The sequence below is a fragment of the Cardiocondyla obscurior genome, linkage group LG23 (genome assembly GCF_019399895.1).
Source record: "Cardiocondyla obscurior isolate alpha-2009 linkage group LG23, Cobs3.1, whole genome shotgun sequence".
NCBI lineage: Eukaryota > Metazoa > Arthropoda > Insecta > Hymenoptera > Formicidae > Cardiocondyla > Cardiocondyla obscurior.
In genome coordinates this window covers 2,965,124-2,987,471 of record NC_091886.1, presented here as the reverse complement: position 1 = coordinate 2,987,471, position 22,348 = coordinate 2,965,124, and the positions used below count along the sequence as shown (strand labels likewise).

Sequence of the window (22,348 nt, the reverse complement as noted above, 5' to 3'; positions counted from 1 at the left end):
GCTCGCGCTGGAGCGAAAAGTCGCTCGGCGGTGACGGATTGATCGGATAATGATTTTTGTTTAAACAACCGCAGAGAGCTCTACAAATTCACATCCAGAAATATAAAATTAGTTAATGTCTTTTTATTTCTGTAATTTTTACGATGTATGTATTACGCATTATATGTATGCAGAGTGAGACATAATGAATGGAAGGGATAGAAGTACCTGTTAATAAGCAGATATCTTCAGGCAACTTCCATACCATGGTGAAAACGCCAGTTCTCGTCCGATCACTGAAGCTAAGCACCATTGGGCACGGTCAGTACTTGGATGGGTGACCGCTTGGGAACACCGTGTGATGTTGTCTAATTATTTTTTTTTATTAATTACAACATAAAAGAATAATATTTCAAAAATTAAAGTCGGAGCACGCAGTTTTGCATAACGCGTATGCATCGGAAAATTGATTGGTTTATTTTCTCAGATATTCGCTGATCGACCAATCAGCTTTCTTATGCGTGTGCGTTATGCACAAGTGTGCGTTCTTGCTTTAATGCTACGAGCAGAAAAGGATCGGAGTCAATCGGAGTCCGCGGACCGAAGCAGATCAAAAAGAGCCCGAAGCAATACAGTCATAATCGACTATAACTGACATAATCACATAACCTTGAAGAGGTTCCCAAGAAACTATCCGAAAGTAAGGTTATGCCGATCGAATATCGAGTGCTTTGACGTTTTTTGTCACCACAATTTAGACATGGGTTTGTTTGGAAAATCACAAGAAAAGAATCCTAAAGAAATGGTAAGTCGTTACAAAACATTCTTTTTTATTATCATTTCTTAATATTAAGTATGCTTTAGGTTCAAGAATGGACACACAAACTGAGAAAGGAAGGTTATCAACTTGACAGACAGGTTAGAGGTAAGAATGTGTAAAAATATATTTTTACGAAGTGTTTTAAATTAAAAAGGGTAAATTAATTAATTAATGAGAGTTTTAATACGAAATCTTAACAGTAAAATTTTAATCTTAACCTTTGATGTTTAAAATATTTAATTAAATGTAATAAGATAAGAGATATTGATGTCCTTAGTTTTATCTTAAAAAGAGTTCTTTATCAAATCTGAGAAAAATGTAAGTTTAAAAAGGTTCTTTTAACGTTTTTCAACATTCTTAAAATAAATTTTTCATCATAAGTTACTTTTTTTTTATTTCTACTGTATACAATGTGAATGTTGCTCTTATATAGCAATTCAAAGAGAAGAAGAGAAAGTCAAGCGTTCTTTAAAGGAAGCAGCAAAAAAAGGAGATAAAGATGTTTGTAAAGTTCTTGCAAAAGAAATTATAAGAGCGCGTAAAGCTTGCAATAAAATTTATACTTCCAAAGCACATTTGAATTCTGTATCTTTACAAATGAAAAATCAGTTAGCAACAATTAGAGTTGCTGGTTCAGTTTCCAAATCGACAGAAGTGATGCAAGCAATGCAATCTTTAATAAGAGTACCAGAAGTAGCTGCAACTATGAGAGAAATGTCAAAAGAGATGATGAAAGCAGGTATTATTGAAGAAATGTTAGATGAAACAATGGATTCTATAGAGGATTCTGAGGATATGGAAGATGAAGCTGATGAAGAAGTTGACAAGGTAAATTGTCATGGGTAATATAATAAATTATCTTTTTTGTCACATCTTATTTTTGCTCTCTTAGATTTTGTGGGAAGTGACAGCTGGTCAATTAGGCACAGCTCCTGCAGTTGTCACAGAAAATCCTGGAATGCCTTCTACCTCTCAGGAAGAGGAAACAGAGGATGATGATAAAGAACTTGAAGAGATGAAAAACCGATTGCAAAGTCTTCGCAGCTAGATTAGTAATTAAATGATTGATAAATACTTGTATCATACAAACGTCAGGGAAATAAGTATCTTAATAATAACATTTATTAAATAAATAACACAAGTCATGAATAGCAGCATTCGCGTGTTCACCGCAATGTTATTTTGCTAATTAATGTAAATATGTAGTATCTTGTTATAAGTATTGTTGCTTTGTAGAATAAGTGTTGTATATTTTAACATTTATTATTCAATAATTTTCTTTATATTTATAAACTATTTTAAAGAGAAAATTATACAGATTAAATAAAGACTAAAAATTAAAACGTAATAATTAAAAATTTTACGAATTAAAATTACTAAATTTATATAAGAATACAGATTATATGGAAAGTAAAATTAAATTTATATGTCAACTTAAATATTTTTTTATAGCTTTGTTATATGCTTCCGAGTTTATAAATATAATAGAAGAATTTAAAATTTGTCTCTTAACATATTATCTTTTTTATTTTTCAGACTTATTTTAATATTGTTTTATGTACATTTTTAGGTTACTAATGAATTAGAAAGCATGCAGGAAAATAAAATCAAACTATGCAGTATTAACATTTGTTAGTATACTGTCTATTATTTAAATAATTTATATTATTGACATTGTACAACAGTATAGTGAGATATATTTTCTGTTGCGCGATGTTATTAACTAATGAATTGTAATATTAATATTTATATTTAATAAACTCTCTTTCATTAAACATAATAAAAATCGATTTATAAGATTCCATTTAATATTTGATTTAATTTACGTTAAGAAATATTATATTATTAGCATTCGTAAATTTTGTATATTTATAGAACATAATAAGATTCGAATTAAACATAAGAATAAATTATAAAATCTTTCATTTAACATAAATTTTATTTATGACATTGTTACAATGATTATTAATATTATTTACGCCTCTTATACAAATACATAGTAAAAATATTTTTTGACTATGAACATATGTATATTTTAAGAGAAAGATTGTTTTTTTTTTATTCTTTTATAATAAGAATTTATAACGATGTGCCATGTATTGTAGAAGAAAGATATTGTTTGAAAGTAATATATTTTTAATAATTAATATACAATAATATACGTTTATGTAGATTAAACACTTACATATTTTTTTCCGTAACAATTCTCTTTATTTTATTTAGCTGAGAAATATGTATATAAAAGTATGCATTTGAAAGTTATCTGTAAGTATTACCCTTTCTTTTACAGTAATCGTCAATTATTTTGAAAGAATTTTTTTTTCAGATTATGTTTAACGTTCATTAAAGAAACATATTATAAGTTGTGAATGTATATACATGTAATTGCTATCAACTACAATTCTTAAATTGTTATAAATTTAAAATTGTAGCCTTATAAATATCAATAATTTGATATAAAAAAAACCTATTTTTAAGTCATAAAAATTAATTTTAACAAATTATTAGTAAATTATAATATAATGTTATTTCAGTTTTTACATTTGTCATCTTGTTCCTATTACGGGATATACATGTATATGTATAATTTTTTTTTAATTGCATTGTTTCAGTGAAGAAACGTATTAATTTTTGGAGGAATTTTTTTAAACGTTATACGAGATAATAGAATTAAGAAACTTATCTAGAATTTACATTAAATATTTATTTTCAATAAAAACATATAAAGCAATTTCTCCAATTAATACTCTAGAAATTTTATCAATTATCTTATAATTGCGAAAGTCATGAAAACAATTTTAAGTTTAATAATTAATCTAAAATATATATTCGCAATTTCAGAGCTGATCGATTACCATGTTAACAATTGACAATTTCAAGTTTGCTCTAGCCTGCTTAGGTAACCGATGCATCAGTGGCATCATTTTGTTAAAGAAACATCTAATTTCATTTTTTATGGGAAACATAGTTCTTCTCATAGTTCCTGTAATCCTTTTTTGTCTCCTTACTTTCTTTCTCTTCCCAGAAATTTCATTCGCCTTTTCCAGCTCCTTTGAATACTGTTTTTCTTGTATCTGCATTAATATTAAAAATTAAAACACCATTTACGTATATAAACTTAAAAAGTTTTAAATTAACTATATTTTAATTAAAATAAAATTACAAAGTTTCAGATAACAGCTTTTCAATAAATATATCTGTAATCGCATGTTCATGTAACTGTTAATAACATATGAAATTATTTAGTTTAATACTGACCTCTATTTCGTCTTCCATATTCGATACTTTTAAAGAGTGTGAAGTTCTCCAAAAATTCACTTCTTCTTGCATTTCTGTTTTAAGAGAATAATTGTCTTCTGCAGGTTCTGGAGATACTGATAGAAACTCTACTACATTTTTATCTCCCGCTTTTACGAAAGTTTGGCCGTTGTTTTTTTCTAAAATTTGTTCATTTGCGCTATGCGTTTTCTTTTTCGTTTTATTTTGTTTTTTAACTATTTTCGATTTTAATTTCTGCTGTTGCTGCGATTGTTGTTGTTCTTGTTCCGGTAAGTTAATTTTAATTAATAGTCCCGGAGGAATACTAGATAAACTGCGAACTGGTATCGGAGCACCCAGATTCGATATATCTCCAGTAAACGGTACTATAATTTTTTTAATATTTGACTGATTATTCGTAATATTCGAGGAGATATTATTAATCGTAATCGGTTGTAAATGATCTCCTAATTGTATCTTCCAATTAGTTGCAGATGGAAGTGGTAGTTTTCTAATTATTTGGCTCTCCAAATTATTGGGCACAGGTTTAGGAATATTAATGGAAGTCGGTCTTCGGGATTTTCCTCGTTTCTTTGCCAATGGTGCAGGTTTATTTTCTATCTTAGGTTTTTTACTGGACACCGATGGTCTCAAACGCTTGAGGATTTTGGAAGGATCTTTACCATCTTCTCCAAGGTCCTGATCTTCTTCATTTTGTTCCTCAATATTTTCAGATTCTGAAATATTTTTAATCGTAGGTACCGCATCACACGGACCAACTTTGTAAAAACTTTGGCCGGTCTGAAAATGTTTTGAACAAAGTACGAGCTTGCGTATTTGATTAGGTGACATTTTTAGTAAATCTTCTCGTCCTAAAAATTGACACCAGCGCAAACATCGACCGATTTCGTATGCCGGGAATGGATGGAACTTGTAACGTTCAATTTTATTTCTCGGATCAGACCTTAATCGACCGCAAGCTGCACAAGCCTGGCTTTCCAGTACTTTCATAGGTAGCGGATCTAATTTTTTACTCTTATCTGCAGGGCTGAAAAGCTGCGCCTCAGTTTGTAACTCGAGATCAGACGATTCCGTTTGATCTCGTTGGTTTGGATCACGAATATTCGGAATTGCGTTATCCACTAATCTTCCTTTAACTCCCGAGACAAATTGAGACCGATCAAAATGTTTAGAGCAGATGTAGCAGAAAAGAATTTCCTTCCTCGTTAATCTGTAATAAGAAGCAACGCCAACAAAGTCCAACCATTTTAGGCAACGAAATTCTTCTCCAGGAAAGTGATGGAAGGTTGTTCCATCGTAATCGGCTGCAGGCGGATCTCTTCGCGTCCTTCCGCAAAGAACGCACGTTATATTATACAAACTTTGCTTAGGATCGTAAACCGATGGAACCGCAGTAGAATTCAAACGGTCTAAATATTCATTAAGGAAATCCTGCGGCTGAAAGTGCTTGGAGCAAACCATACGCTGCAGAAGCTGTTTTTTTGTAAGCTTGTAGAGATCCTCACGGCCACAAAATTCTAACCAACGACAGCAGCGAGCTTCGTCATTTACTGGAAAGCCAAAAAACATGTACTCTTCTTCACGATTATTGGGGTTCATGCGTGAACGACCACAGACGACGCAAGGATGCGGCATGATCGAGATAGCGTAGCTTTCAATTGTTAATCGATCTGGTTTTCGATTTATAATTAAAATTATAAATCTGTTTTCATTCTCATAATCTTAGTTTCAGTATGCAATTTTTGAGTTCTTTTCCTCTATATTTGAAGTACAGCTCCACAAATATAAAGAAACTTTCATTCTATTCATAATTTACAATTAAAATTATAGATTTCAAAACCTTTAAAGATCTCGTCTCTCGTTTGAACTTGAATCATTAAGGATCAAGTTCGACGTAATGCTTATCAAATCTTTTTACCTTAAAAGTTTTTAACAATTTATATTGTAATTTCCGTATGATTCCTTCTTTCAGCAAATGTTCTTTTTTCCTTTTTCCTTTTCCTTTGTTGTATTAATTTTACGATAACATTAATTCTGAGTTTCAGGACGCTTCAGAACATCCTTCTGTTACAGCTGAAAATAATTAAAATCAATTAATACCGAAAATAATTGTTCGTTCTTGCGCATTGATTTAGAACTAGAAGAGGTTAAGTGAGAAAAATTGAAAAATACGGTTACATCGAGTAATAATAGTCACGTTAGGCTCAATACGAAATTAATTCCATCGTTTCTCTTACGATATTACGAAACTTGCGACACTTCTTTTCTATATTTCGTTCAAAGCAATATCAAAGTTTGTTTTATCGAAAGATGCACGACTGTTTACCTTATAATCTTACCTTTTCAATTAAACTGTGATTCACGTAACGAACAGAATCAAGAGAACACTTCGGAGACTTTACTTCGTTAATTTTTGAAAAATATCTATTATCGAACAGATATTGTAAATTTATTTAACGAGTTTTGAGCACTTGTTGCGCTTTCGTACGACAAAATTAAGGTTATATTACTTTGCTCGTCCAGAAACCTTAACCTACAAATGGGATGGACAGTTTAACAGCTGCAAACGCTTGTCGTTGCAAGGTAAAGTAATAAAATAAAATAAGCAAAAATTTATAAGTATAAACGTACATATGCATATAATTAATTATATCGTTGCTTAGGGAAATAAATACGTTACAAACAAAAGTATACGTAATGCAATAAATCGCAACGTCAATGGGATAATAATTCTGTCTTTTTATTTATTATCTACAAATTTGACAGATTAAAGATTTAAAAGAGGATTACAGATTAAACAAAGCTTATCTCGCTGGAAAGAAAACGTAAAAGATGGCAGAAAGTACTAATAATCCCTACGACATAGACGGGCAGCATTTTAATTCCGACATGTATTTTCAAAGATTGTCAAAGGTAAATTAATTCGAATAAATTTTTTATTGTAACAAGCTTCATATTTTGCATTCTATTTTTTTTCTGATTAAACATGACGTGCTAATACTACGTCTGGGTTATTTAATATCGTTATTGTATACAGGAGTGCACACTAAAACAAATTATGGACCATGAAGCAGAAATTATAAAACATACTCAGGCTTTACATTCGGATATGCAGACTTTGGTATATGAAAATTACAACAAATTTATATCCGCCACCGATACCGTACGCAAGGTAATTATCTTTTAACAAATTGTTAAACTTATTTTTAATTTTTTTTTTTTTTTTATATGTTTTAGATGAAGACAGATTTTAAAGAGATGGAAGACAGTATGGATCTTTTAGCCACGAATATGGAAAGCATTACTTCTTTCTCGGAACAAATCTCTTCAACTTTACACGGGACCAGACAACAAATTGCTAAACTATCCTCTGTACATACTTTGTTGAAAAAACTGCAATTTCTTTTCAAGCTGCCTGGCAATCTTAAGGATAAACTAAATGAAGAGAAATATGCAGAAGTATATTTCTTTTTATGTACAATAAATAAATAATAACGTAAAATTTTATACCTCGTTACAAATTTTATTATACGTCTGTTTTTTTTAGGCGGTTCGAGATTACGTTCACGCACAAAGAGTTTTAAATCAATATAGCAACATGCCGTCCTTTCAAGGTATTCAAAAAGATTGTGAAGACATTTTGGAGGAATTGAAATCGAAACTTAGATTACAGTTTCATAAAAGAGATACTTCTGCTAAAGCTTTAGCTGAAAATATCGATCTTTTGTTACAATTGAAGGAACCAGCTGATTCATTATGTATTGAATTTTTGGTACATGCCGAAGCAAGATTAACAGAACAATTAGATATTTTAAAAGATATGTGCGAGAACGATGTTATAGAGTTCGTAGATATGGCTTCTTCGGGATTTCTTAATAATTTATGCCTAATTGTGACTTCTTACAAGGATATATTTATAAATCGATCGTTGGAAGATAACGATTTAGTTGACGATTTTGAAATAAAAGCTATGGATTACTTAAATAAATTTATTATAAGTAATATGAAAAAATATTTCGATTTAATGGGCAAAAGAGTGGAAGATGTAACTGATACAGCGATTTTAGTAAGAGCTCTTGATAAATTTCATCGCAAGCTACAAGAAATGAATATGCTGTCCAAAGAAACAGATTTCGGCAGGTAATAGAAGAAAATAAATTAAAATAAATTGGTAACAATGATTATAATATAAATGTTAATTACATGTAAAATATTAATAAATTTATTATTTTTATAGAATTGGCACCGATCTCGTTGTAAATGCTGGTCGAAAGCAATGCCGTAATCATTTGCATAATTTGAAACAACACTTAAATGAAATTTTGGGGAAAGTAAGGCAGACTTTAGCTGCTAAAATTAAACAGGACGATGGGGGCTTAGCAGAACTTCAAGCTATGCTCATTATGCCTACCATCGAAAAAGTTAAGGGAGTTCTACAAGATTTATCGGTTCGTATCTTTATTCAATTCTTTATTAAATTTTTGGGATTTTTTTAACTTGTAACTATGTTTAAAAAAAAAATGTTGAATGTCTACACTAGATATTAAAGTTAATTTTAATTTTTTTAGGTATTTTTACAGCTAGACTTATCAAGTAATATAAAAGCACAGTTTTTGCAAAGTTTTTGTGTAGATGAAGTGAGAGAAGGCTTAGTAATTGGCTTTCTGCATCATCTCACAGCTACAGTCGCTGGATTTTGCAATGGATCCGATACATCAAAATTTCCACCTACTTTAATACTTTTGCTCAGCAAAATGTGCATCGAATATAAAGAAAGCAGTGTTCGTCACCTGGTAATTAGATTTAAAATTAAAATAATATTTTACTTACCTATAACGTATCGTAATAATAAATCAATTGTAACTATAAATTAAAATATATAATTAAGTATCCTTAATATACGATATATTTTATTTGTATATTTTGCAGCTCACGAAGTTCGACGAGCTTTTTAATATCGATCAATACGCGTCTTCAAAAAATATTGTAACTCCCGCGTCAGAAATGTGCAATCGTTTTCAAGAGGCTGCTCAGAATTTGTTAAATCATTATGTACGAGATCAAGGATTAAAGGTATCCCAAATGCTAAGAAAGTCTGTAGAGACCAGGGATTGGTTGCATACAATTGAACCTAGAACTGTGAGACCTGTTATGAAAAGAGTTGTGGAAGATGTAACTACCTTTGATGCAGAAGTTGCTACGTTATATAATAACAATGATGGTCAAATTGATAGAAGTAGCGACAGTAGTAGAAGGACTCATAGGTAAAACATTTTTACTCGAAGTTATTTAACATTTATTTGATTTTTATGCAAAATTATTTAGTAAATAGTAATATAAAATACAATAATTTAAATCTTTTTTATTAAAAAATTTATTATTTTTTAATCGTTTTAAATCGATGACTTTTGAAAATGTAACAAAAACATTTTTTTTTCTAGTGTTAGTATATCCAGGCAACACTACAGATCAAATTGGTCGTCCTATACACCTAGTCATATCGATTCTTCTCTGGTGACGAATATTCACAAATTGTTCTCCGAACGAATTGAAATATTTTCATCTGTACAATTCAACAAGGCATCTATTCTTACAGGAATTATTAAAATAGGTTTAAAGGTAATACTAATAATATATTAAAATTTAAGAATTTAATAATTATAAATTCTATTTTATTTAATATAATATATTTGTTTAATTTTTAATAATTTTTATATTCGCTGATATTTGAAATGGTAAAACTTCGTGCAGAATAGTATTTTTAGTAGGCAATGTACTGGCGTAATGATCGCTCAGGTGCAGAGTAGTCGCAATGACAAAATAGCACGGTCATTATTCACTTTATAAAGTTGATTCATTCTTTCAACTCTATCATCATTCACTACGCAATATGTTTCGTGGGTTTGCTACGCTTACATCTAGTTGACTAGAAATACGAAATCAATTATTTTATATGCAGCCGTAATTTTGTCACGACAAGATTATAAAATATTATTATGTTATATAAAAAAAAGTTCTTATATTAATATTCATTGTATCTTTATTATCAATTTTTATATTTTTATCTACACAGACTTTCCTCGAATGTGTGAGGCTGCGAACATTCAGCAAGTATGGCTTACAACAAATCCAAGTGGATACTCATTATTTGCAACTTTACTTGTGGCCATTTGTTTCAGACGAGAAGTAAGAATTTCGTTTAACTTTATAAATTTATATGTTCCTATTTTAATAATATAAATATATTATTTACGTTATTCTTATTGTTTGTAGCGTGGTTCACTTTTTGCTGGACGAGATTTTAGGTAGCGCGGTGCATAGATGCTTGGACCCGGTTTTGATGGAGCCCAGTGTGGTGGACATTATTTGCGAGAGAGGTTGAGTTATAAATATTTACACATTGTCTCGTACAATGACATAAAAAATTATAGCAAACACATAGGTAATAAAATATGTGATGTAATTTATTAAAAACATTGTAAAATATTTTATATAATAATTAATGTATGATGTAATATATGTTATCAACTTTCTATTAATTTTGTTTTTATCATTCGTTATTTTACAGCTCAACTTGATAAAATACGAGAATACTTTTACAGTACCATTATTCATTAAAATATTATCGATCAATCAAGAAACGAATAGGGTCGCGATAAGTTCATATAGGATCGTTTGTATAGGATACCAGAGAGAACTCGGTTGTAACCCCTTGACAGTAGCTACTCTCGACTTAATTCGGACTTCCTCTCTCTTGGGATGAGATTCATTCGGCGAGTATCCGGCCTGGGCCCACGCATCGCATTCTATCCAATTTAATAACACTTAGCTCCCCTGAATCGCTTTCGGCAAACCGTAGCTCGGTAAAACTTGGACTCTTTAAAGTTATATTTTTTTCTATTATATGCATTCTATCTTGCTCAATATTTTTTTTTTAATTAATTAAGTGTAATTTTATTTACTAATAATGGTTTGATATAATAAAAAAGTCTAAGTATTAAACTATCGCTTTATGATGTTAAGAGAATACGAAATAAAATTTGTTTGAAAAAGAGTTAACGAAAGATCTCGAATACAAAGTGATATGAAACGCGGAGACATGCGGACAGACGGACATATGGTAACAGACACACGTGATATCTTAAGAAACACCTGTGCATGTGTAACTTGTTGGCAATTTCTCGTGGCATTCCTGGGGCTGCTGCTACATATAGATACCAATCATATTCCTACGACGTGTCAAAGTGGATTGATAGTTGTGTGAAGCACTGGTAGTAAAGACTGAAATTAGCTTTTACAGTACGTAAATCATCCGCGTAGACCGTGGAGTATTCAGCAAGACGTATATTAAAATACAATTCTCTCTGCGGAAATAGAAAAATAGGTTTCAATTGAAAAATAATACTTTCCCGATATGTACGACTTCGTTAAGAACAGTGATCTGAGTTTCAGTTTTCAGGATAACTTTTATCATTATTTAAAAGTGGGTTTCTTTTTTTTTTTTTTCTTCACACGGTCGACTTGTTCGCACGTTTGATCAAAAGATGAGAGGAAATAAAAAAGCAAATAACCGACATTGTGAAGCAATATCGTTTTACTTTGGTAAAATAGACCCGCATGGGAAAGTCGTGGTCGTTATTAAACGACTATAGTATTTCAAGAAACGTAAGTGGCATACCCGTTATTAAAGTTTTGTTTGCATATATTTTTTAAATTTAATTTTATTACTTTAATTTTTAAAGATAAATTTTATGATAATTAATTAGTTAATTTCTCCGAGGAACTTTAACCCTGAGCCTTCAATAATTAATCTTCCACTTATATAACGTTCTTTTTATAAACATATATTAATTTTATGCCTATCTTGTTTCAGATTTGTTAGAACTAAAATATATGTCGTGAAAATATTTGTAATAATAAGGACATTTCGATTTGTGACCGTAACAATGGGCGAAACGAGATTAAAACGCTCGTTGGTGCGTTCACAAGTCTAACTGTTCTTTTCATGTCTATAAATTACATTCATAATATCTCTTTTAAAAAAAAATTATAACCAATGCACATTTTTAACGACAATGGAAACACTTTAAAGATACTTAACTAGCTCTTTACTTTATATTCCTGGCAATAATATGCCCCTATCAATATCAATATCTGATTTACGCAATATAACGTGCTACAATATTTCTAATAACGCGAATTCCATTCTTCACGAATATACGATTTTAAGAGAAACAATTAATGATATTCTCAATTCAGTGGTTTGCTTGCAGGCTAAGTAGTAGTGCCGTAGGTGATGATTTTAAAAACTCACTTCGACACGATTACTTTACCTGCTAGTAGGTGTGATCGACGTGGACCTAAAACAAAAACGGTATAATATTAAAAAAATGTGTTCGACCAGAGCACAGATAGAAGTAAAAACATTTTGTAAATTAAATGACTTATCGATCAATCAATGGTCTTGGTTATAATTCTTACCTTTTACTCTGTTTCTTTAATTCATAAAGTAAAACGTCCAAGGTATTCTTTTATCCTTCCCCTCTTCCTTGCTTCTCTTTTTACTTCGGTTTTCGTCAGTCAATTTCGATCGTGGAATTTAATTCGCGACGAGAACGCACAATCTCGTCGCGGGATTTGAACGAGGGCCTCGCTGGACCGGTGAATGGTTTGATAACAGCTTCTATCTAGATAGACGAAGGGGAAAGAGGAGAAACAAGATCATTCGCCGTCGGTTGGCGGACTATTCAGTACCGCGACCGACACTGATTTCAATTGGTAAATTGACTCAGAACGAGTGGGAGAGGAAAAAAGTGGCGGCACGAAGTACCCGATGAAGCCACGGAAGTAGGGGAAAAGACAAAGGCGTAACTAACGTTAAAAGAAATTTCAAACTTGTAAAAAAACGTAGTTATAAAAATTCTAATAAAGTATTACAATTGCAATTAAATTACCGGGAGGCGGTATTTTAAATAAGTACGAATACGTAACATATATAAATCAAACACAAAGTAAAAGAAAAGATATACAAGAGAGGAAAGAAAAAAAAAAAAAAAAAAAAAAAAAAGAAAGAAATACTTCGCGCGATTTTATTCGAAGGTCGAAAATTTGCCGTCTTTGCCGCCGAAAAGGGGAATGGCTCCGTGGATTAATTAGTCAAATGAGTAATGGGAAAGAAGAAAGACGAAAATTCTGTTAGAGAACAACGGTAGCCGTGAACGTCTCCTTTCTTGTCACCGGGCAGTTGGTTAATAGGCACTGAACGCCGTTTGAATGCTTAATGCGGCGCGCATTCTAGGATTAAATTGACCAATCATTTCCCGCGCGCACGGCGGAGCCAATTGCGCTGCGCGCTCGCGCGTCTACCTATATTAAGTCAATCAACGGCACTTAACGCTCAGTCGTCGTTGCGTTGTCGCGTCGTGTCCATGCTTATTATGACGAATTGTGCTGTACAACGCGTGCACTGCTATATCGGGCTAATTAAACGCGCGGCAACGTTCAATCACTTCGTGCTTCGTCAGTGAAGTTTCTTTTTTTCTCTCTCTCTCTCTCTCTTTTTTTTTTTTTTTTACTTATTTTCGTTCCTTTACATATCGTTCGCGTAGAAGTTGCAAAACGCGCGCGGGAATAAAGCTGCGATTCAGCAAATTTAGTGAACGACCGGAGTGAGGAATGCACGTGAAGAAGTTGACTGCGCTAGTTTGAAAAATGATAAAAATCCCGCTGGCTCTTTTTCTCTTACCGCAAAAACGAGAGTTAGTGCATTTAATTATATATTCGCCCGTACATTATGAAGCTTTGTTTATAATCGTAATTTATCGATTTAACTTTTAAAGCTTTGCTCGTGTCATATATTTAAATATCTTCGTATTTTACGTGAAAGAATTAACTTCAGAGAGTAATGTTTAATTGCGCTATGTATGTATGTTCAATTTATCTGTGTTACGCATATATTTATGAAATAATTATTAATTAGATATTTTATTAAACATAATTGATAAATGTATAACTAAGCAAAGACATGCATATTGCTTGAATAAATTAATTAAAAAATTCTGGTTATGATATAAAATTAGTTGTACACGCGCAAGAGATAAAAAAAAAAAAGAAGTAAAAGATTACTCTTGGTTTCCTGCAATTATTTTAGCAAAAGGCATGATTTTTATTTTAAATACGTAAAAAAGAATTCTTATAATTTAATGAGGAATTCAGTTTTTTCTTTATTAATTTATTAAAAAAAAAATCTTGGATCAATGCCCGTGATAAATAATAATGTTCCTTTTCCTTTGTTATCACTAATATTCTTTTATTTTTATTTCACGTAACCACTTGGAATTTTCAAGTTTCTTCTACTTTGGTTTAAGTTTTCACATTCTAAATTAATCTTTTGTAATATAAATATATATTTTATTTAACTTTGTGGCTTTACGTAAAGTACATTAAAGTTAGACGAGAAACATTTTGTTGTTCTGTAAATATAATGCGCTCTGCTCTTTTCATGGGCCTTTACTTTTTATCACGATGACCTCTTCACCTCGAACATACGATAGTACAGTGTATAGAACGTGAGAGAGGCAAGATACAACTAGGGTTAAAATACCAATATTATATTTTACAACAAAGCAACTTGAGAACAAGTCATTAATAAATCAATCACAACTTTTTAATGGCTGCTAATGTTGAGACAACAAAATCAATTGCACGATTACCCATAATTTTTTTTCATAGTTATTAATACTAGACGCAAAGCAAATTGATATTTAAAAAAATATTATTACACTGTTTACGAAGACGACTCCTAATGTAAATCATCTAATTACGTAGTAACATCTTTTTTTTTAAGTGCCATACTTAACGAACATCAAGAGGAGCCATCGACATTAGCAGAAATTAACGTTAATTGACAACTCCTACTCTTTACCCATTCTTGTTTTATCTCGCAGAGAATCTGTTCTTTCTTTTTTTTCTTTTCTTTTGTGCCTTTACAACCACTAACACCAAACAAAAATCAGTTATTCTACCTACAGGGTGTGTAGTTATTACTTTATTATTTCAAGTACAATTTTAAGTAAATTTTAATATTCTTTTAATCAAGTAAAAAAATATCTTGTTCACTGATTTTAAGGTTTTTTTTTCTGTTGGATATGGAATACTGTTTCCTTTGTTTCAAAGATGAAAATAAGTATAGTATCAGTCTGAATATGCATTAGTGTGTAGATAAAGAAGCTGAATCTGCAATGGTTCTCTAATCCTCTTTGGCACACGATTAAAATTTAATCCAAGCGGTGTTAAAAAGTAATAAGCAACACAGCATGCATTACTTATTAACGTTTCCTTTTAACTATCTTTATTCACACCTATATTCATACTGCAAAGGAAGAATTTTATTAACAATATATATGAATAAATGTATATTAACTTTTTCCCTGTTTCTTTCTTTTTTTTCTTTTTTTTTTTAAAGAAATAAATAATTTTTTAAGAATATGTATGTATAGGAATATTATATTTATACATTTTATATTTTTACGTTGTTGCATTTATGCAATCTTGATATTCAAGCGACTTCTAGCTAGGCTATGAATGATGAATAAGACGTTTGATAAAAAGAGAAACACGCAGGCCAAATGCGTAACGCAGCGAAATCAAAGATTCAATTGTACCCTCTTTGCTCTCTCATTTTTGTAATAATATGTACACGATTATAATTTCGTTTCTCTTTATTGGAAGGCAGATGTATGCAATATTTATATATGAGAACGTACTATAACGTTATAAATATATTTTAATGGTTCGAAAACTGTAGCGGTGAAAGAAAGAAATAATATTTCAAGGAAAAAGAGAATACAGTAGGCGACTTTAATGATTTCTCGAGGCTGTTTTAATAGAGTACGTTTGCCATTGCATCATCAGTCTATACCGGGTGTCGAATCGCTGAAAATTTTTTTTTACATAATTACACAGACTTCGAGTTAAGTCTTATTGTTAGTGAGATTTTTTTTTTTTTCAATTACACTAAAATATTTTACAATTATTTATATAATTTACCTTTTAAAAATATTACTCATTGCTATTATATTATATTATTACGATCGATATGTGCATTTTGTAGTTTACTTCTTATAATATTTAATTTATATGTTGCACATACGTAATAAAAAAAAGAAAAAAAAAAATAAAGGAGAGAAAAGATTACCAGAGGAAGAGCGTGTGAAAAAGAGAGAGAAAGGAGGAACTTAATTAATCCTAATAAGTCCACATTGCCGGTAATACCCGGTGAGATTAGATAATTGACGGAGGAACTCAGTAATTTACGAACATTTTATGTGTGACACATGTTCTTTTTTTAATTATTTAATAAAAAAAAATAAGTATATAAAGTATCTCGTCTAACGTTATAACGATAATAAATATATAAATAGCTCTACTAAACTTCTTCTATCTCTTGAAATGTTTTTTTACTGTTACCGTATATATTGCATTAATATTTCATGCTATATATTTTGTTTTCAGAGCATGTTCTCCTCGAAGCAACAATGGGAAAAGGAACATTAAGTCTTGTCCTGTTCCTAAGTACTAGTGCCGCAGGAGTGATTAGGCTATACGGGACATTAACGTATCTCCTGCTGCTCAAGTGCTTATCAACGGGTCGAGACGCGTATCAGCCTTTAACGGTGTGAGAAGCAACAAGAAAATATCAGGAGACTTACGATATTTCCATGCGTCACGCATCTTCTGAATAGCATCGAAAAGATGTACGCCGAAAGGCAGATATGCTGACGGCAGCTAGCGAACGTGTGCGTCGAGTTTCACATGTACTGCATGTATCATCCCGCGCCGGCCGGATTGCCGATGACTGTTTTCTTCCCGTTCTTTCATCCTGCTCTGCCACTTAGGATTACGTATGTATATACACATACGCTAGCCGTTGTCGCCGCAGAAAACGCGATATCTGCTTCTTCGGTGCACGATACGTATCGAATAAAGTAGACGGTAGTGACGCCGCGTTTTGGAATTTCTCGGAACTAAGAAGAACTTGAACCTGCCGCGCAGCGGCAGATTTAAATTCTTTTTTTAGTTTTGAGAAATTCCAAAACGCGACGCCACTGTCGTTTATGGGAAATGGAAACGAAGATGAAGTACTTGATTGGGAGTGAATCGTGGCGAAGGGTGAACCGCGACCGGTAAATCGAGTGAAATCAAGGTAGTGATAAAAGTTAATTGTTACTTTGCATTTTAATAATTACATCTCGATTCAAATTTAATCGGACGAATTATCGCGCGGCAGTATATGTCCGAACAGATTATAATTTTAATGAAATCGGTTATTATCTGTTACGAACCATCGCTACTTCTGTTTTCTAAGTTGCCATCGTACTCCGGTGCTTTATTGAGGTTATCAATAATTCCGATGACATTATAGCGTGGATAATTATAAAAATAAATTGGATTGCACGGAAGCATACCTTTGGAGCTATGAGGTAAATTAACTGCGAAGTACTGCAAGACGATATGTTTTTTTTATTTTTATTAATAATAATGTGTATAAATATATTTTTACAGAGTCATTTGATGATAATTATCCAGAGGTATGTTCGTCTTATTAATTATAATTTTATTAATGAAACGATTACGGACGTAAGCTACATTTTTTTTTTTTGTTTTAGGAACATGATGGTATTTTATACTGCACATCCCTTGCTGTAAGCTGAATGTGTAATAAAAGGGGATCATTACTTTCTGTGAGATGGATTTGAAAGATGGTGAGTACATATGTACTGGACCAGTGAAATAACATGCTTGTTACATATGGGAAAAGAACATTGGAAACTTGATGGAACTTTTACATGGGACCAAAGACTAGCTTTTACTTAATGCTGAGGTAAGAAAATTAATCTAATACTTACTGTGATATTGTTCTACTTATAAAATGTAAATTACGTTTGACGTAAGCCCGTTTTTATATATAAAATTTTACGTTTGCACGTTTTTTAAATTTTTAATTATTTTAATTATTTAATTTAATTATTCAAATTAATTTTTTGAATCTTGTAGCAACAATATAAAAAACATTACGTCCGACGAAAGTGCGTTTTCTTTATCTCTGGTACTTTTAAAGGGCTATTGTATTTTTATAATTTATGTCATAATAATATGTTTTTAAATTTTAATCATCGTTCTAAAACTAATTTGGATTTTTTTTATTACAGGTCAGGTACGTGGTGATATAATTCTACTACCGTGCATTATATTGATAAGTAATACGTAAACGATTATTTTATAAGTCGAAGGACTCGATTATTTTTCTCATCGTATCTTACGAGTCCACTTTGAAAATATAATACTTTTAGGAAAGGAAATAAAAACATCGAAAGTTTTAATTCTTAAAAGAAGGTAGCTTAAATCGTTTTTGTTCAAATTCTGGAGATGTATCTACGATATGACTCTTGTCCGGTTAAATAAATGTAAAGGACAGCGTCCGCTGTCAAATTTCCATTGCGAAAAGGCTTTTACTTAGATTGTTAAACATTAGAATTATTAATACCGGTATCCACTCTAGGAGACACTTGCTTTTACTCTTATAATACTGTCTCGCAACACAGTAGTCTGTTTTTTTACTGCTTTTATGAATATTACGAATATTTTTATCTCCTGGTATTGCCACGCGTATTTGCAACCCTATTATCCTAATACATTAGCTCGGACTGTGACGCGTGTCCAAACATAAGAGCCATCGCGAAAGATATTATTCAAACACGTAGTTTAAACAAACCGTATCCTTGCCGCTGAACGGCTGCCACGTCCTAGTCTATTAAAATCTTATGCATGTTAACATAATCGTTTATAGGGCTCTATAAATGTATTATTAATATTCATTGTCACACTGCCGTTATTTTCGTCGCGTATATGCGATACTAATTAAAACAATCCACCATTCGGGAACTTTAATTTTACTGTGCAACCGGCGCCGTGTTATAGAGCCACTCGCTCGCGGGCCAACTTCATTAAAAAAACATCGAGGCGCGCTCTCTCCGCTGCCGGGCGGCTTCATTTGCAAATGGTTCCACAGGGGTTGCGTCACCGTGTAAAACAAACCACGACACCTCCGCGCTAATATGTAATACATCGCCGGTGAGCAAACCGATAACTTGACACCGGCGCGAAGAAATTTCTCCATTAACGTACCGTGTCCCGCCGTGACGAGAATTTCTGTCCCGCGGACACAGGAATTGCATAAAATATAATTTTCTTTTGGCATTAATGCGCGCCGGAATGGAAACAATAATTGAATTTTTATGCCGCGCCAGGAGCGTCGTTATTACTCTGAATTGCGTAATGTAATTTGCAAGGAAACCGACAGTTCCCGTCGCTGGGGCGTCTAATTTTATTTAGCGTTCCGAAAGCGTTCTCCAAGTGTAACAGAAATTTTCTATACGCGAGGTAAAGGGCGAAATTGTCTTATATTTAAGTAAGACGCAAGATCGGAAAACGTTCTTTCTAGTTTTTATTTATTTAACTGCTTTTACGTTAGTTATTTACTCTTGTAATGTACTTTCTCGGGCAGCTAGATTTTTGCTCATTTTAATGGAACTTTGTCCACGGCCTTTATTTTGCGCCGGAACAAACTGAGAAAAAAAGTTCATTCCAAGCAAATAATTGTTAAATATTTAATTTTACATTACGTTCGGCACGTTCCAGCGCGCAATTACGTGACGTTACAGGAATTTAATTCAATTTGAACTACGCGTAAGAAGTTTGGACTTGGAAAATTTGCGTGGTATCTTAGAAAAACTATGTCTTCCAGCGTTGCAATTTTTATTATTTTTCTCGATTATTTTATTTCTTTGCCGGATGATTTCGAGATAAACTCAGATGCTGCGCTGTGGCAAGGGGGATTTTCTTACCGCCGCGACGCACGTGTCTCGCTCTTAAAAGACGTTACAGGTTTACGTCTTCGCGATTCCTATCCATCGTAAGATTCGGACCGAGTGCGCACGTGTTCGCGATATTCGCGTTGTTCGAATATCTGCGGTACTCTCTTTCGATACCGAGTATTCCACGCTCGGGTTCGTTCTATTGTTACCAGGACCGGTAATTTCCGCGGAGCGTAGCGCCGAGACTCGATGAGAAATTCATAGCGATACGCCGGATGTACATTACCGCGTGTATGCACGCTGAGGGACAGATATAACGTCCGTCACAGCGTTCGTACGCTGAGAGGCGACGGCGAATGCCATATCCGCCTCTCAGTATACATACGACACATACGCAGGTAGATACCGTATTTATATCGTGTAAAAATGAAACACGCCCGCCCAGCGTACCCAGGAAACGTACTGCTATCGATATTAAACTAACCGGAACAGCTGCCTCGACCTTTTATAAAATGTCGCGCAGCGTGTGCACAGTCCTTCACCTCCTTTGTAGAACGAAGAGAACTTAGAAAGCCCGGTGTTTCATATTGGGTTTGCGCAGCGATATACTGCTCGCCAGGGACACGTTATTTGGATTTGGATTTGCCCATTTTGTCGCGCATTGTTTGAGGAAAAGATTTCATTCGTATCGATTCATTAGTTACGTACGAAAAATCACAGAAATAAGAGTTATTAAACTTCTCAGCGATTTTAATTTTATATATTATCAGAGGCGCGGTGATTTAGGAAATCGAGTGGTTACTAGACGGAGTTTGACGTACGTAATTATCACGGAGCTTAATTGCACGCTAAAGTTGAACACTCGGTCAAGTACCAGTAGATTAATCGGGGCTAGCCCTTCAAATTTTCAGATCATTAATCGGACAGTTATCCGCACTTAAATTATGCCAGTGTAACTTCATGCGTTCTAGTGGACCATTTGCGAAACTGTTCCGCAAAGAGCAGAACGACTTGCGACTAAGAACTCCGTCGTCTTATCCCGACGACGTTTTTATCCGGGCGGGGGAGATCGAAGAATGTCGCTAGCTATACACGAGAAGATAAAGGAGATATTTTATCTCTCCTGATAAAAAAAAATTTAGACTTTTTGCTGGTTATTTCAACACCTCCCTGCAAAGTAAACTCTCCGTTTTGTTTTAAAAATAAATATGGGAGGTACGAAATTGTACCGAACTCTTAAAGGTGATAATCTAGTCAGTCCCCCTTTCTTTTTTATTTTTTTTTATTTTTTTATTTTTAGTCAAACTGTTCTCGCACACGTGCGTCCCGCATTCGCGCACATACACATACGCGCAGAGCTAATCCACGCGAAATAATAAATTTTTAACCCGTTTTCTTTCTCCGTTCAGTTGGACCGGAGACGTGTCAACCGCCGCTAATTTACGGTCGCGTAATCCCGCTAGATTGGTGGGATTTATCGTCAGGCAGGCGCATAAATTTCGCAGCGAGCGATTATGCGGACTTATCTCTCTGCTAAATTCGCGAGCTGTGATACCGCGAGTCGTGAAGCACCACTAAACGCGCGATTTTATTCTCTTATGGATTTCTCTGCAACAATTCCATTTATACGTAAATTGTATCGCGAGCATTATTTATCTATGATAAACGAATTCAGCGTAAAAGAAATTATTCATCTCTGGCAGGAAAACTAATTTAGGAGATAAATCAAGATGCCGCGTAAACGTAACGAGTCTGTTTGCGTAACGAGATAATTTTGTTCGTTTAGTGATTAGGATTCGATCTATCAATTATTCCAAAGGTACCGGAAATTGAAACCGAACATCTCTGAATCTAAATTTCCATGAAATAATATACTAATTTCACGTGAACGTGAACTGCGTATACAAATTGCAATCAATCAAACTATGCGCAATCATTCGCTTCAACTATTTTCATTTAGTGATGCATACATACATATAATATGTTAGATTCGTATCTCGTGGAAAATAATTGCGTTAGTTTATTAGAAATATATTGGAATAATTTATGAAAGTCATGGAAGACTTTTACAATTGAAATGTTCAGTGAAAAACCCTTTTTATTATTTATATTTTTATTCCTTTTTGCTTTTACATATTGCACACGTAGATTTTTGAAAAATAAAACTCATATTTTATTAGGCTATTTTATAATAGAAACAATATTGAATTGAATATAATGGTTACAAAATTACGCATAATTAAATAGTATAAATTGCAATAACGAATCTAATATTACAATGGTATAATTTTGTAATAAAGATTAATTGTTAGCTATATTATTCGATATTTTGTGCAGAATTATAAATAGATTTATAGGTCGTAATTCTATGATGCTACGCGGATCGCTTTATATG

General features: G+C 32.6%; 2 protein-coding genes, 2 long non-coding RNA genes and 1 other non-coding gene across 8 annotated transcripts; 3 read left to right on the top strand and 2 right to left on the bottom strand.

Annotated features, from left to right (window-relative positions):
• The first annotated feature begins 230 nt into the window (after positions 1-230).
• Positions 231-349, top strand: LOC139111401 (5S ribosomal RNA). The gene has a single exon (XR_011547194.1). It is a non-coding gene; the product is annotated as a 5S ribosomal RNA (ribosomal RNA).
• Positions 350-2,684: 2,335 nt separating this feature from the next.
• LOC139111210 (uncharacterized) lies at positions 2,685-6,559 on the bottom strand. 2 transcript variants are annotated; one of them, XM_070671351.1, is made up of 3 exons: positions 6,418-6,559; positions 4,058-6,151; positions 2,685-3,873 (listed from the first exon to the last, which is right to left on the bottom strand). In XM_070671351.1, the coding sequence occupies exons 2-3, from the start codon at positions 5,711-5,713 to the stop codon at positions 3,637-3,639; spliced, it is 1,893 nt and encodes a 630-aa protein (XP_070527452.1). In that variant the 5' UTR covers positions 5,714-6,151; positions 6,418-6,559; the 3' UTR covers positions 2,685-3,636. The 2 variants fall into 2 exon arrangements, with proteins under 2 accessions (XP_070527452.1, XP_070527453.1); XM_070671352.1 differs by lacking the exon at positions 6,418-6,559 and adding an exon at positions 6,257-6,386.
• On the top strand, positions 6,525-10,617 carry Vps51 (vacuolar protein sorting 51). 2 transcript variants are annotated; one of them, XM_070671349.1, is made up of 11 exons: positions 6,525-6,661; positions 6,742-6,991; positions 7,116-7,250; positions 7,316-7,537; positions 7,626-8,218; positions 8,316-8,526; positions 8,647-8,871; positions 9,008-9,342; positions 9,520-9,697; positions 10,152-10,264; positions 10,352-10,617. In XM_070671349.1, the coding sequence occupies exons 2-11, from the start codon at positions 6,911-6,913 to the stop codon at positions 10,458-10,460; spliced, it is 2,202 nt and encodes a 733-aa protein (XP_070527450.1). In that variant the 5' UTR covers positions 6,525-6,661; positions 6,742-6,910; the 3' UTR covers positions 10,461-10,617. The 2 variants fall into 2 exon arrangements, with proteins under 2 accessions (XP_070527450.1, XP_070527451.1); XM_070671350.1 differs by having other exon boundaries at positions 6,578-6,661; positions 6,845-6,991.
• On the bottom strand, positions 10,518-16,930 carry LOC139111226 (uncharacterized). The gene is made up of 3 exons (XR_011547172.1): positions 16,789-16,930; positions 12,560-12,765; positions 10,518-12,438 (listed from the first exon to the last, which is right to left on the bottom strand). It is a non-coding gene; the product is annotated as an uncharacterized lncRNA (long non-coding RNA).
• On the top strand, positions 13,503-18,583 carry LOC139111223 (uncharacterized). Of its 2 annotated transcripts, none has more exons than XR_011547165.1 (5): positions 13,503-13,836; positions 16,592-17,559; positions 17,642-17,667; positions 17,746-17,960; positions 18,289-18,583. It is a non-coding gene; the product is annotated as an uncharacterized lncRNA (long non-coding RNA). The 2 variants fall into 2 exon arrangements; XR_011547166.1 differs by lacking the exon at positions 13,503-13,836 and having other exon boundaries at positions 16,916-17,282; positions 17,445-17,559.
• Positions 18,584-22,348: the final 3,765 nt, after the last annotated feature.

Excerpts from the sequence above, each read along its gene's own strand:
- LOC139111210 (XM_070671351.1), bottom strand. The coding sequence starts at position 5,713 with ATGCCGCATCCTTGCGTCGTCTGTGGTCGTTCACGCATGAACCCCAAT. Across the intron at positions 3,874-4,057 it reads ATATGGAAGACGAAATAGAG|ATACAAGAAAAACAGTATTC; the intron begins GTCAGTATTAAA and ends ATATTAATGCAG.
- Vps51 (XM_070671349.1), top strand. The coding sequence starts at position 6,911 with ATGGCAGAAAGTACTAATAATCCCTACGACATAGACGGGCAGCATTTT. Across the intron at positions 7,538-7,625 it reads ATGAAGAGAAATATGCAGAA|GCGGTTCGAGATTACGTTCA; the intron begins GTATATTTCTTT and ends TGTTTTTTTTAG. Across the intron at positions 9,698-10,151 it reads TTATTAAAATAGGTTTAAAG|ACTTTCCTCGAATGTGTGAG; the intron begins GTAATACTAATA and ends TTATCTACACAG.